This window comes from Schistocerca gregaria, chromosome 7, assembly GCF_023897955.1.
Source record: "Schistocerca gregaria isolate iqSchGreg1 chromosome 7, iqSchGreg1.2, whole genome shotgun sequence".
Taxonomy (NCBI): Eukaryota; Metazoa; Arthropoda; class Insecta; order Orthoptera; family Acrididae; genus Schistocerca; species Schistocerca gregaria.
In genome coordinates, this window is record NC_064926.1 from 466,037,885 (window position 1) to 466,054,275 (window position 16,391).

Below are 16,391 nucleotides of genomic sequence, written 5' to 3' on the forward strand. Positions count from 1 at the left end.
TTTAGCAACCCGACAAAAGTAACTTCATTGTTCTACAAGGCGATTAATGCTTGGCTGTCAGAAAAGTGGAAATAAAATAAAATCTGAAATTAATAACGTATATTAGCCTTCCGTAATTATGTGAATGTATTTTAATTCAGTTGATAGCTCTTGGCCACAGAAATCCATTTTGTTTTCATTTGACATGAGAGCAGTAAACAAAGAGAAAACAGTACAATGACTAAATGTAAACACGGGTCACGTGGAGACTACACAATTCCTCACTATAAATCAGACTGCTCTGCTCATCAGCCTTGGATCTGCGATATTTCCGAACCGGGGCAATACTAAGGCCCCCCAGCACCAGCCCCCCTCCGTCAAGCGTTTGAGATATGACATAAAAAATTTTAAAAAATCAAATTTTCAAAAATATGTCCATTTTGTAGCGTACATCTTTCTGAAGAATCTGATGCATAAAACATATATTATATGTTTGAGGAAATGTAAGACATGTTATTTGGTATTAAGTGTGCCAGAGTGTAGTGCCACCCCGCTTCACATAGCATTCTTGTATCACACACCACTGTATGTCACTCCGTGGAATTTAAACATGTATATTTTGTACTGGATGCCATCAAACTATATTCAGGACAGTGTAAATTAAAATGTGCTGTGGTGCCTTTCCTGCTTCCAGTCGCCCGGTTTGACGTTCGCCCCCTCTTTTTTAAAAATAAAAAATAAATAAAACTTGCAATTATTACTGGATGGGATTATTTGTAATCGGGAGAACAAGAAATCTTCAGAAAATTTGACTCTTCATTGCCTGTTAGTTAATAACTTTCTGTTTTGGGTGACATAAAATTAAACATAGGATACATTAAACCAGTAAAGACAAGAAACAAGCAATAGAGCACACATTTCTTCAATTCTTAACTCCTAGCATTGTTGTTGTTGTTGTTTTTTTTTTTTTTTTTCCCCCTCTCTAATCTTGCTACAGCTTTACATGGTGTGCTTTCCTTTCTGCAAAGTTCATCAAAGTTCGTCAAACATTATGCAACATGAAAAATCAAAATATCATTGTCTAATACTGCGTAAGCTGTTAATACAAATAGTACCCAAGATTGGTGAGGTTTCCCGATCTGATTATGTATATTTTGTCACTGTCTGCTAGATAAAACAAAATAGACCTTTCTAACACTGCAGAAATCATAACACACACCAAATAAACTAGACTGTTTTGGCACAAATGGTCATTTTTATAACATGACAGAATATAATCCACAAAGACCAACATAGAATGCCTATTAGGCCTACTACAAGCAAAAAGCTTTATGTTAGAAAATAGTTTAACATTTCATTCATATGCTCCAGTTTCTAGAACATGAGATCGAAAAATAGTTGTATAAATGAATTTTATCCATAGTGGATGTTATAGTATGAGATTTTTATATAAATTTGGAATCGTCATATTCTTTCCTAATGTGTCTGATGTCCCCATTTCTTCTCCTTCCTCGTTATAACAATCTTGTCATGACTAATTCTGAAACTATTCCTGTCTTTGTCAAAACTTATTTGACGGTTAATTTCACTAGCCGTGCCAGAACCACCGGTTTAGTTATCCCTGATTATTCTCTGGTTAGGCATTGTTAGAATGTTCGTATAAACCATTTTCTGCACTACTTCCAGAATAGAACTTAAGTGGCTGCTAGATGGTGACTGTAAAACTGACCCTTACTAGTGTAGCGATCTGGCCAAAAATTTTCTGACAAAATTTAATTTTTCTGGGTACACCGAGAAGATAATACATAATCTTCCTTACCTGTTATTCATGTTAGTTGTTTATTTCCACTCTGGTAGTCTGAATCTACGGGTTTCCCTGGTAATTATAACAATGCTAATCATTTGCAAACCCAAACAACAACATAATCAGACAGCGATTGGCATTCACTCGTTCAGCTTTATTCCACTCAGCTTGTGTAGCCCGGTCCCCTTTTGCCTGCAGGAAAGTTTATTTGTAGATGCAACGGGGATTCCCCTGACAGACACATCACGAACACTATGCACGCATTCAAAAATCAACTTGGGTGGTTTTTTCCTTTTTTTTCCTATGGGACCAAACTGCTGATGTCACCAGTCCCTAAGCTTACACACTACTTAATCTAACTTAACTTACACTAAGGACAACACATAGACCCATGCCCGAGGGAGGATTTGAACCTCCGATGGGGGGAGCCATGCAAACCATCACAAGTTGCCTCAGACTGCACAGCTACCCCGCGCGTCTAATGATTTATTCAGAAATCAACTTACAGAGAGTGTTCAAAAACCAATAGGGACGTGAATCAAAACCATATGAGTAATCAATAGACCAATGTGCGCTGAACGCTGGGTAATTGCCCCAGTAGTCACCTTTTAAGGTCATAGGGCTTTGTAAAAAATCTAAATCTGAATAGCCAGCTGGGCATTTGAAATCCATTCCTCCAGTGAATACTGGTTCAACTAGTTTAGCTACATTCTACTTTCAGTTGTATTTATATATAGGTTACAAATTATTCACTATTGAAATGATAAAATAAATATTTCTTTAAGCATTTCTTGACTTACAAGACTTGCATGAACTGTTGCTTCTTCGATGTATTTTGCTATTCCTGTAACAAATCCATTACGATCTTCAAAGTTTGTATCAAAATTTGCTTGGTATAAAACAGAGCATGGTTGAGCTTCGATGCACGGTTGCTCATCAGGCAATGTCAATTCATCAAGAACGTCCACATTAGACAGAGCATCTGCAAGGGTCACTTTCTCAGTTGCCATTTTCGTCCTAAAATTTGAGTATGTTCACCTGAAATAAAAATTCAAATAGCTGTGTAAAAAGTTTCATTAACTACTAATTAACTGCAGTATCTGGTACAGAAACCAGACTCATCATATATACAGAACTGAACACTGGGACTGACAGCTTCATCTTAACAAGAAATACATTTAATGATCTTACAATTATTATCTAATAACTGTGTTACTAATGAAACAAGTTGTCAAAGATGTTTATATGATAATTACATAGAACATTGTTATGTAAATATCTTCAGAATTAATTTGAATAGTGTCTGACACAATAAACAACAAAATACTTGACCATTACCTAGACACACTAGGTATATGGGAAACAGAAAACAGTTGGTTCCAATTTTATATTACAAGTGAATTATGAAGAGTTAGAACTTAACATGCTGAAAGAAAACAAATGTGCAGTAGAGAAAAATGTCAGCTGTGAAAGTTCCACATGGGAGTATTATGGGCCTGACTGGTACTTCCTTTTATTTTACTGTTTATATAAATGACTATCCAGAAAACGTCGAACTAGGAGACTAAATTATTTTGTGAATTTTAATAATTAAGGGTTGAAGCCAGTCGTCTGCTACAGTCCAGAGATTTTTTTGCGCACTTACCAACCATTCTCAGACGAGCCTTTGAAGACTGACAGAGACATCCACTATTCTGCAATATATAACATGCTTATGAGGTATTCCAAGCATGTGTGAAGATCATGTTGATGTACTGACCACACTGCATGGTGGAAGCACCCTATTTGGTGGAACTGCGGGACTTGATAGTCCAATAAAGTTGCTTTGGTGATAGGCATGCTCTGTCATCTTTGATTAGAGCAGTTCATTGAGAGGATAGGATTCCACTCATTATCCAGCTGGTAGCTACTGTTGCGGTTCATTAAGTTTTCTGCTTTGTATTTCCATGAACTCTTTAGTAATGGAGTTCCAAAAAGACATCCGCAGCTCTTGGTCTTGTGGTAGCATTCTCGCTTCCTGCGCACGGGATCCCAGGTATGATTCCCGGTGGGGTCAGGGATTTTCCCTGCATCGAGATGAGTGGGTGTTGTTGTATCGTCTTCATCATCATCAATCATACCCATTATGGTTAGAGGAAGGCAATGGCAAACCACCTCCACTAGGACCTTGCCTAGTAGTTGGTGGGGTTCTCCCGCATCGTCCCCTATACTGCTTGGAGTATGGGACCACCTCATCATCCCACCACCACCAAAAAGACATTGCTGTGGCCGTAATTATTGTTTTATCACATTCCAATGTTTCAGAATAGCCGATTTGCTTGGTTTCAAAAGACAAGTGCAGTGCAGTGTTCTTAGGCAAAACATGTGGTCTGGCCTATGTAAGACGCTAGCAAACCCAGCAATGCTCTGAAATTGCTGAATATGTATGGAAATTGGGTACACATCCTTAACTCCTACTCCTGTCCCCCCTTCCTCTCTGTTTGTCGTCTCCCCCCCCCCCCCCCTTCCTCTGTACATTAACTCTTCCACCCTATCTCGATCCATCTGCACCTTTCCCCTCTTTCCGTCCAGTTCCTCCTTCCCCTCTCTATGTCCATTTCCTCCCCCCCCCCCCCTTATCCAGCTCCACTTCTTCCCCCTCTCTAACCTTTGTTCATAATGAAACCTTGATTGGGAATTGAAATCACTTAAAATGAATGAGTGAATTGGTTGGAATTATTGGTATATAAGAGTATGAGAGGGGCCTTTCCATCAGTTAGATCTGTGGGGGTAGTAGCTTCAATGACATTATTCCACATAGTTTTAATAAGCAAATGGTTAGGATTACAAACTTTTGGACAATCCATATTCTTTAGCAGTATTTTAATCAAAGCCATAAATTAAAGTTGCCTGTTTTCTGTAAAACCAATATCAAAGAAGAAAACAAAACACCACACTGTTGTATGTAAAATATTTTTAAAATTTATATATAAGGACGAAATATAAACATGGGAGAAACAGTTTGTCGAATGGTTTACATGCACTGCTACTGTAATTAAAACTGATATAAGAAAGAAAATGAAACTGTACATTTTCACAGCACAGCATAGCATAGCATAGCAATTTCTTTCTCACAATTGGTTTTAACAGAAAACCTCTACACTGCCATTTAAAGTAATATGTCTGTCTGAATCCTAATTATTGACTTGTGTAAAGATCTGAAGTAAATAAAATGTTTATTAGAGCATCATATAAAAATTTGAAGTAAATTACTCAATCACATTTCAAGATTTTTTGGTAACAACATTAAAGATGGACTTGTCTTTATATAGTAGTATAGATATCACACTGGCAGGGTATCTTGTGAATTCCAGATTCTCACAGTACACTGTCCTTCAACCGGTCAGCATACTTAGATGGTGGCCAGAAAACCACTTTCACCTAAAAATTACTGCTGCCCCCCCCTTCTACAAGACTGCGACCTGCAACTAACTCATATCCCAAGGTGACAACATGCAGACTTGTTGTCTTCAGATTCTATGCCACCCTGCACAAAGGGCACCCTGGCTGCTGCCAACCACATGTGCTTCCATGACCAATACGCCGTAATTGCGGGCACTATTTTCCTACATGATGTCACATGGCCGCTAGCATATCGCACTGTATCCATGCACTATAATGGTATTTATGCCAGTGCACAAGCATGGAACGTCAGTAAATTCTTAGCTAGCTCACCAGTGATTCCTGTGAGTTCTCTATACCAGGTGCCAACCACATGAGTTGTCCATCAGAGCTCTCCCTAACGAAACATTGCTCGACAGTTGGTGTCGTCTCTAATTTCTAATCCTTATCAAGCTTAGGTCAGTGTCTTTACTTTTCCAGATTGGTTGGTTGGTTTAAAAGAGGGGGAGACAAGGGGACAGGGGGGGGGGGGGGGCTGGAACTGCTAGATCATCGGTCCCTCGTTCCGATTAAAATAATTCTATAAGGGTGGGAGTAAAATAATCGAGACATACAAAACATAGCCGGAAGAAAGGAGAAAACCACAAGAATGACACAATGCCAACAAACAGTAAAATGGACAAAATCAGCCAAGAAAACCACAGAGAGACGCAGGACACATGTAGAGGAGATCAAAACAAGAGAGCAGATTACCATGGCAGGGTGATAATGAGAATAAAAAGGAGAGGACAGCCACTCTGCATCATATTAAAACTTCCACCCTAAAAACCATACAGTGGAGGACACAGAGGGACAAAGGACATGTACTAAAACTTAGGTCAGATGATAAAACCCACCCTCACAAATAAAACATAAAACTAAAGCTGCTGTTGAGGCATTGTCGCACACCACTAAAGATAGGGTGCTGGGAAAGTTAAAAGTCCGCAGCAAGAGTGGCGGAAAGTGGGCAGTCCAGCAAGAGGTTGATGACCATCTTTTGTGAGCTACAGCTACACCGAGGTGGGTCCTCGTGACAGAGGAGGTAACAATGCGTCAGCCACATATGGCCAATGCAGAGCCGGCAGAGGACAACTGATTCCTTGCGAGACGACTGCATGGAAGGCTTCCACACATTCGTAGTCTCCTTCATGACACACAGTTTGTTGTGCATAGTGTTCTGCCACTCCATCTCCCACAGCCGAAAAACCCTGCGGCATAAGAAAGAATGCAGGTCAGTTACGGGGATGCCCATCTCCAGAAGCGGTTTCCGCATAGCCTGTTTGGCCAGCCAGTCGGCAAGTTCATTGCCTGGGATTCCGATGTGTCCTGGCGAGGGTAGCACTGGTCAATCGCTTATAGGTTGCTCAAGGAATCAGTACACAGGAGAAATGACTCGTCAGGGCATGAGCAGATGAACTCAAGAGCACGAGATATGGCCTCCTGCTCTGCAGTGAAAACACTGCAGGCATCTGACAAGGAGTGCTGTTCATTACTTCCTCCATGAGCATATGCAAAGCCTACATGACCATCAGCCACCCAGCCATCGTTCTAAACCACTCCATGGACCCAGTACAATTTGAGAATCGAGAGGAAGTGATAGTGGAGAGCCGCAGGGTTAACGGAGTCCTTAGGGCCATGCAAATGGTCCAGAAGAATCTGCGGCCTAGGGGTACACCATGGAGGTGAACATGAACGGACCTCGAGAAGAGGTACACTTCAGTTCAGACAGAGGGGACCGGGCGCAAACTACAATCGTAAGCCCTGACTTGGGCCACCAATGTGCGAGATGAACCGCTGTGGTTGGGAAAAGAAGATGGTAATTCGGATGCACAGGAGAACTACTAATGTGTGCAACATAACTGGAGAACGGTTGTGCATCCTAACCTTCAATGGAGGGACTCCGGCCTCCACCAGGTTACTGGTCACCGGACTCGTTCTAAAATCTCCCGTCCCTAGGCATGCGCCACAGTGGTGCACTGGGTCAAGTAAATGCAATGCTGAGTGCGCTGCTGAACCATAAACCAGACTTCAATAGTAAAGGCGATATTGAACAAGGGCTCTGTAAAGCTGCAGCAGCATAGAGCGATCAGCATCCCAGTTGGTGTTGCTCAGGCAGTGGAGGGCATTGAGGTGCTGCCAGCACTTCCGCTTAAGCTGACGAAGGTGAATTAGCCAAGTCAATCGGGCGTCGAAAAGCAGTTCTAGGAATCGATATGTCTCCACTACAGTGAGTGGATCGTCATTAAGGTAAAGTTCTGGTTCCGGATGAACGGTGCGACACCGACAGAAATGCATGACACACGACATCGCAGCTGAAAACTGGAAGCTGTCAGCTAGAGCCCATGACTGCGCCTTGTGAATGGCTCCCCGTAGGTGCCGCTCAGAAACACCAGTACTGGAGGAGCAGTACAAAATGCAGACGTCATCCGCATACAGAGAACGAGAGGTGACGAGGATTCCTCCTGGCCCCAGTACTCCCCACCCTCCAAGTTTTGTCCCACATTAGTCAGTGACAAACATTTTTTCTGTCCCCAGCACCTTCACTAACCCAAGTATCATCCCAGAACATTTGTCGACACAGTATTTTCTTAGTTTTTCATTAATCCCAAGGAAACTCCCACCATTAGCAACAGATTTTATGTTTTTCACTCCATTTGGTGATGGAGGTAAACATTTGCATTGGTTCCAGCATCACAACTCAAAAGTTTCATCCCACTGACGGGTGACAAGGAAATAGAACTTTTCATCAGCCCCAGTGCCGCCATTGACTTCTTCACCATTTTGAATATTTCATCCTTTCAACTGGTGACGAGATAGAAGAATTTTTTATAGGCTCAACATCCTCCTCCTCCACCACCACCACCACCACCACCTTTCAACATTGTGTCCTATCAACTGGCAATGAGTATGTTTCTCCTCAATGTAGAAACAACTTCTCAAGCCCTGTCCTTGTACAATCTATTTCCTCCAGGCACAATAATCTTACACCCCAAATGCTCCCCACCCATCTATGCCCTCCGGGCACAATGATCTTATATCCCCAGTGCTCCCGCACCAATCTATGCTCTCCAGCACAATAATCTTACATCCTAAGTATTCCCTCACCCATTTAACCCCTCGATGCACAATCATTTTTCACCCCAAATGTTCCCACACCCTTCTATACCATCTTGGCACAACAATTCTACTTCTAAATTGCTCCCGCACTCATTCATGCTTTCCTGGCACAATACCTTTAATTTTCAGGTGTATCTGTGCTCTCATACATCCTCCAGGCACAGTTTTACTATCTTTTTGGTGCATTCGCACCCACATCTGTTCCCCAGGTGCACTGTATCATGTTCTTTCCCTGTGCTCACACACCACTCTTCGCCCTCCAGGTGTTGTCAGCACATTTCCATGGCATTCTTGCCTCTGGACACAACAGCTGGACATCTCTGATTCCACTTTCTCAGGGTCAATGCTGCAACAGCTCCTCGCTCTACACCTCCAGTTGGTGCCACCATCGTTTTCTGAGGGAGGGAGGGTGGGGGGATGCTGTGTCCCTCCTACAAGACAGCAGTCTGCAACATATTCACATCCCACAGTTGGCCACACATCAGGTGCTGTTTGCCGCAACAGGCACAAGCATCTGCAAGCCAAACAATAATCTGCACTTGTCTCTTACATTAGTAAATGTTCCACACAACAACAACAACAACAACAGCAACAACAACAACAACCACACACCAATTTCTTGTCCTGTGAGTGTCTGGCAGCTGCCACAAGAAGTGCCCAGCCCACTGCCAGCTAAGCACACTTCCACAACCATGGCATTATGATTGTGGACACTGTTTCCCTACAAAATGTCATGTGCCCACTAGCAGCTTGCACCATATCCGTGCACCTCGACAGTACTTATGCCGACACACAAACACGGATCAGTAGTTCAAGCTCAGCTACTGAAACAGTTGTTCCTTCGAGTTCTCTGCGCCACACACCAATCACAGTAGTGGTCCACCACAGCTCTCCCTAAAGAGCCATCAGCAGACAGCTGCCATGCTGTGTTTAACTGCTACACTCTACCGAGCTTAGGACAGTGAATTTGCTTCTCCAGACTTTGGCCTTAAGCCAATTAAGCGCATACAGCCTCCATCTGCTGAGACCACAACTACTTGTGCTCTGACTCCAGAACATTCCAAGTGATTCTGGACTTGAAACTTTTCATTACTGACTTTGGCCTTTGAGCGCTTAATGTTTATTTGCCTTCCTTGTTGGAACTTAAAGTTCCAAATGAACTTCCATTTACACATAACTGAAAACTCCACAAAGGAGACTTGTGTTCTTGAATACTTCTAAAACTGGTTTTATATTGTTTGTTTCCCTGGCCAGAGTTCTCATTGTGCCTCAATTGGTGCACACCATATCAATAATGGACGATTCTTGCTATATTAAACAAAATGTTGCCAACAAACTGAAGAAAAGCTAGAGAGCTTGCTGGTGTGCTGTTCTCTTTATCCACTTCCAGATTGTTGGTTTCAACTGCTAGTGCCCTGTTAATCTGCCAAGTAGAATATCTATCTTTCCTGAACACTGTCTTTAGATGGGTGAACTCTCTGTACAACCTATCTGCATCCAAGATTGTGACCTCCGTATACTAGTCTTTCAAGCACATTCATCTATTGTGACAGGTGATGATAACTCGATGATTATAAATACGAATCAGTAAGAGTATTATTATCACAACAGTCATTACCACAGACAATAACTACATAACATTGCACTATCAACTGCAGAGAATAAAAATGTGAACAATCCAACTCTACCTGTATTAGGTACAGAACTTAATTTCATACCTAAATCTAGGGCACAACCCACTTTTAGAAATTTTAAGAGTGAAAACTCTTCCTCAATGCAACAACTTAACTAACGCACACATGGAGTCTACAAAATCTCAAAGAGGTTTGTAACATCATGGCATAAAGGCCAATAAAGATTATGCAACAACATTGTTACCTCATAGTTTGTATATTGACCCAATGTATAGTCTAAAAAGTGATTCTACCTATACGAAGATTGATTACAATCCTACGGGATCTGTGCAATGGAAGACTCATGCACTCCTGAGTTCTTCCTCGTTACCTCAAGAGACCTTCAAAAGGTCAAGACTGCATGGTTGTGTATGCGATTGCAGTCTTTCTCGGCGTATTCCATTGATGAAATCTTCTCGGGTTATCAGCCGAGTTTCGAAAACACGAAGAAGCTGTGTAGCGCCAATGGTTTCTGGGACTCCATCTTCAAAGAGGCAGTGGAGATTCGTCTGCACAACAATTTAGTAAACAGAGACAGCGGATTTCAGCTTAGCGCAGCGTGGAACCCCACACTTGACATGATACGTCAGGAACGCTCCGATCGGAAGGCAGCAGCGCCCGCAGACAGAATGGATAGCCACCGGGCCTCGACGCCAGGGCCGCACCGCGGCCCCCCACCACCGGCCGCGACGGGTTCCCCCACCACTGACGCGGCACTCCCTTCCGGAGAAGCGTGATTGGCCGGCCTACAGAGACGGACAACGGTCCAGCAACTATATAGATAGGTGGAACACAGCATCCCGACACTTCGCCAGAAGATGATGGGTACGAAACTCATCGAAACGTTGCGACAAGACGACGCCACCACTCGGCTGATAACCCGAGAAGATTTCATCAATGCATGGTTGTGTACCACCAATATTGTATGGCCTTCCTAAAATTCATAAAGAAAGTCTACCTTTATAGCCAATAGTAAGCAACATTGGTATCCCAGTATTTGGTGTAGCCAAATATCTTACTCCTTTGCTAGATCGTTGGTGAGCAAATTTTCACATTATAAATTAAACTCTGCTGATTTTATCAACAGACTGGGGCTCTCTGTCTAAGTACGTCAGATTGTTTAGATAGCTTGGCCATGGTATCTCTTTTTACAAAGTCCTTCCAGCAGATTCTTTGGCTATAATTGGTAACAAGTTTCTGGTGAACTAAACTGCTTTGTTTTGGCACAATCCTTCCTCAACCAGTTTCATGTTTAGCCATGAAAATTTTGAACAGACTAATGGTTTCACTATGGGTAGTCCCCTGTGTGCCTTACCCTTTTATGGGAGGACGATGAGAGGAGCGCATTTGAATCAACAGCCCATAGACCAACTTGGTGATACTTTCATAGTGTGGCCTCATGGAGAAGATGAATTAATGGAGTTTTTACATCACCTCAACATCTGGTCCACTACAGAATTAGAGAAAGACAGTTGTCTGCCTTTCCTCGACGTTTTGGTTAGGCACAAGAAAGACTGCTCTATGGGGCATTCAGTTTATCGTAATCCCTCCCATTCATATTTGTATTTACCATCATGGAGTTCTCATCATCCATCACAAACTATGGGTGTGCTTAAAACACTTGTACACAGAGCTCACACAGTCCCAGGTGCAAAGAGATTGCACACAAAGCTCGCTCACATCAAGATAGGGTTCAGGGAACACAGATATTCTATCCACAAGATTAACAAATCACTGATAGTTAAAACCAAGAACTGTGAAGTAGTTAAATAGGAGGGCACATGAACAAAATCCCTAGCTTTTCCTCTGTTTGTCAGCAATATTTTGTGAAAATAGCAAGAGTCTTCCACAATTTTTAGGTGAAAGTGGATTTCTGCTGAGTTTAATATTGCCAACCTGTTGGGATCAGTGAAGAACCATTTATTATTACGGAAGGTTGGAATTTACAAAATACCTTGTCAGTGTCATATGGCTCATACAGGCCAGAATACACACCACAGAAGAACGCTGCACCAAACATCAGTGCTGTACTTGCCTTTTGCTATGAAGCAAGCTTGCTATTGTACCTCCACTGGAAATCCAGCGGAGTATGATAAAACAATAATTTTGGCTATGCCAACATCTTTTAAGTATTCCATTATTAAAGAATCCATGGAAAAGTACATGACAGAAAATCTTATGGACCGTGACAGTGCCTACCAGTTGAATAATGCATAGAACCCTCTGATCTCCTCATTTTCACAACTTGCTCTAGTCAAAGATGAGAGAATATGTGCCAATGGCCATGGCAACACTGTGAACAGCCGAGTTCCACCAGCGAGAGCACTTTTGCTGGGTAGCGTGCTCAGTCTGTAACCATGATTTTGTTACACGAGTGGAATACTCTCAGCGAACGACATGTTGCAAAATGGAGGATGTCTTTGTCAGTCTTTGATGGCTCACCTGTGGATGACTGGCATGAGCTCAAGTGAAATATCGAAAGTTACCACTGCTACAGTTAAGCAAAGACTTTTACACAATTAAAGTGTACAAAAACAGTCAGGAAAAACACAGTAAGCCTTAACCTAAATCACACATGCACAGGTTAGCTGAACCTACCGATAGCAGATATCTGCTCCATCATGTGATGTAACATATGGGCAAATCAGAAAATAACAGAACAGTGATAACATTTTTTTTTGTGACTACACTATTTTTTAGAATACAGGTTGTGGTGACAGATTGCACTGTAGCATAGCCCAACATTTAAGTCATAATGAAAGGTAACAATTTGGTTGTTAGTTGGCAAAGCCAATGAACCTACATACAAAATCTTAGTTGTGCTTAAGCGTTCAATCTGTAGCTTAGCCCTAGTCTTAGGTTAGGTTGAAAAGTGACGGCTTGGTTAAGTGTTGGCAAAGCAGTATCGAAGGTTTCAGTTAATCCCCACACAAATACAAATTTTTGGTGATGAATATAGAGAGCCTTCTACTAGAGAGATACAATCAAATTTTCTTATTTAGTGTTCTGGCCAATAGGCAAGTTGGATAGAATGCAATGGTGTCCCATCTCCATATAAAAAGATAACAACCACCTCAGCTTTGGTGACAGACTGATCTATAGCATTGCTTAAGGAGGATGAGATTAGTGTTTAACATCTCATCGACAACGAGCTCATTAGAGACTGAGCCCCAAGCTCCGATTACGGAGGGATGGAGAAGGAAAGCAGCACCTTGAGGGTATCATCCCAGCACTTGCCTTAAGCAAATTTGGGAAATCACGGATCTTGTAATTAAGAATGGCTGGGCGAAAATGTAATTAAGGATGGGTGGACGTGGGTTTGAACTGTCATCCTTCCAAATGCTAGTCTAGTGTACTAATCACTGTGGTGCCCTGCTCAGTACATTGCCTGAAGTCTAGATTAGGTTTAAAACTTAAAATTTGGCTGCGAATTGGTGAAGTCAAGGAATGTGAATACAAAGTGAAAACTGATCTAACATACTGATATGTGGCATAACCCAGGGTAAACATCCACCATCAATAACATTTTCTTCATATTTAAAACATCATTACAACAAAACATGAACACTGATTGTCAACTGATTCAGTCATTTCTAATTTCAGCACGAAGCCCTCATGGCCAACATTTGCTCCATATTTAACTCACTTTTGTTTATAAATAATTAAAACCACAAGGCAAATTCAAAAATACTATACATCATACACAAACTTTCAATAGGAATTCTGGTGCATATTATTTAAATACGTTGCACATCAAAATGAAAAATTCAAAAAGGAAAGCTAAAAAGATTACTAGGTACCTCTTACAAGCAAATCTTTCCTCAACATTAGCTCTCAAATTTTCCTTGTTCTCTGTCAGTCTTTTTGCTATGACAAAACCTTTCTTAAGATCCACTTTGCCTATCAACTTACATATTTTCCTCCATCTTATTTCTTTTGCCATTTCTTCCAAAGATCTTTTAATAAGCATTGTTTTCTTGGGCATTTCTCCTACTATCAATACCATATACCATAATACAGGTCTACCTCAATCAAGAATTCTACATACTACTTCTTTCCCTACACTGGCTGTCCAGATTCAGATTTTCCTTTTCTCCATACCAAAATCTCAACGATCTCTACTCTCTGTTTACCTTCCTTACTTATCATTTATTTATGACACGAAAATATAAACAATTTAGTTTTATTTATTCACTAATTTGTTAAATTTGTATCAGTAAACTGTAAGGTGTAAAATCATGTGGAGCCATTCCAACTTGGAAAAAAAAGTCGTAGCCTATCTATCCAATTCTAAAATTCTAACATGAAAAAAAAGAAATTCATACATTGTATTCATTAACTTGAGTTGCTCTATATTACTGGCACACTCCTTGTAAAATGAGTAACAAATCCACCCCCTGCCCAATAGAAAACTGCATGGCACACAAAACACTTGACCCAGTTTGTTCCTTGCTACAGGTTCAGTTTCCTAGAGCCACATGGTCACATGGCCATTGCAATCCTGGCTTCTATTTATTTGGAAACATTTTATGTTGACACAAACTAATACGTTGAAATGATGGCAAAATGAATGTCACCTGCACACTATGCCCAGATATATTATCATCTGGTGTGTAGCAATGCTTGCCTCCGAATAACTTACTGTGTAGATGTAGGCCTAACTCATTACAATTTTTTGGCGAAGTACACAAACAACTTTCATGTTATAGAAGAAAGAACTCAAAGCAATAAAAAATAGAAACAAAATGGATCACTGCCTTCAAGTTTTAACTGTTCACCGAGAATATAAATTTTTAAATTTCTTATGTAAATCCACCATTATGCAAGGAAAGCATTATACACAAAAGAAATGACTAATAGGTGTTGCAGCTAGGTTATAAACATACATGATGAATTCAAAAATATGTACACAACATGAGGAATTCAAATTTTCTGGTAAAATATGTACACAATTTGAAAAGATACACCAATGAGCAGCTTTGAAGAAACTGTTAATGAATTGTGCACAAGAAAAGTTAATATTAGGATAAAGTTTACTCGAATAAAATACAGTAAGCACATTAGAAGATTTTTTTTTAAAAAAAAGCAGCAGTTAGTACCTACTGCACAGTTTCAAAACTCATGCTATACTTAAACAATGTAACCAGTTTCAAGTGCTGGCCGTGAAATAACCACATACAGCGCTGGTCCATTTGGCATATTTTGTTAGTGTGTAATATATCAAATTCATTTATTATCTATACCTGTATCGTAGAAAAAAATTTATGTGTAAAATTGATATAACTCATTTTATGTCAATCACAAGGTATACCATGCCCTATCGCACTGTTCGCATTTAATTCTGGTGTAATACCTTTGCAACGTTAAATACTATGAGTGAAATCAGTTGCGGTTGTTACTACTGCATCAGCTCGATTGTATACACACTAGTAATTTCTTTTTTAAAAAAAAAAAGTTAGCAAATAGACGACTTCATGGGTATTGTTGTTCAAATGTCAGCAGCGTGTGTAGATTTTCGATCTAATACAATATTGTCAACAGTTACCACAACAAAGCAAACCAAAACAAAAGTTGACAACTCTTGTATGCAAACAGCCAGTGCGCAGAGGTGACTTTAATGGCATAACGATCTATGAACGGAGGACATCAGATGTGTATCCGATAATGGCGGCTGCAATGTTCACTAAATTTGGTACCTTCAAAATTACTAAGCAACCACACCCAACACAACAATCGCTCACATCTTCCACGGCGTCGCCCACTCCCACTTTGCGCTAATCCTCTGACAGTAGCATACAGCCCAAAGTTAATCGTGTGTGAATATCCTCCGACCATAGATACTGGCCCTATCTTCAGCTTTCCATCTGAGATCATTCGCTTGCATCGGCCGCCACACTGCAGTTGGGCAACAAGTATCTATCAGTTTCTACGTTATCAAGAACTGCCGGAACGGTGATTTTCTGAACTACTTTCAACTGTGCGAATCGGTGGAATAAGAAAAGTGATTTAAGCACGGTTTCACTGTGGATTTACGATATGCTATACGATACGCGATGCCACTCACGATACGGCGCTGAAGCAACCCGCATTGATGATACACATAGCAAAGTAATTGAATAACCAGTTCACATAGGGATACGACACTGACACGTATCTCTATCGTATTACCTGAAGCAAGATGGAGTGCTGGGTGTACAATATAAATTTCGTGTCTTCGAATGTGCATCGAAAAAAACTGTTTTATCCATTGAAGAAAAGCTAAACCCGTCTTTCAACTCAGTTTCTTAGTAAACGCCAATTCAAACAGTTGACTTTATTTGCGGATACGTTACGAGAGGTACTGTGGCTGAGCTCTTTTCAAAGTTATATTTTGACTGAAGCACATGGCAGAGGCCATT

At 40.9% G+C, this 16,391-nt stretch overlaps 1 protein-coding gene across 4 annotated transcripts in view; it reads right to left on the reverse strand.

Moving 5' to 3' along the window:
• Positions 1-15,827, reverse strand: part of LOC126281181 (cytoplasmic FMR1-interacting protein) — a 140,480-nt gene extending 124,653 nt beyond the window's left edge. For 2 of the 4 annotated variants that reach the window (XM_049979878.1, XM_049979875.1), the window contains exons 1-2: positions 15,735-15,806; positions 2,584-2,821 (exon numbers count right to left, since the gene is read on the reverse strand). In XM_049979878.1, coding sequence (XP_049835835.1) covers positions 2,584-2,793 — 210 coding nt within the window. In that variant the 5' untranslated portion in view covers positions 2,794-2,821; positions 15,735-15,806. Of the gene's footprint in view, positions 1-2,583; positions 2,822-15,689 lie in introns of all 4 variants that reach the window. The other 2 variants (XM_049979874.1, XM_049979876.1) reach the window with 2 other exon arrangements.
• Positions 15,828-16,391: the final 564 nt, after the last annotated feature.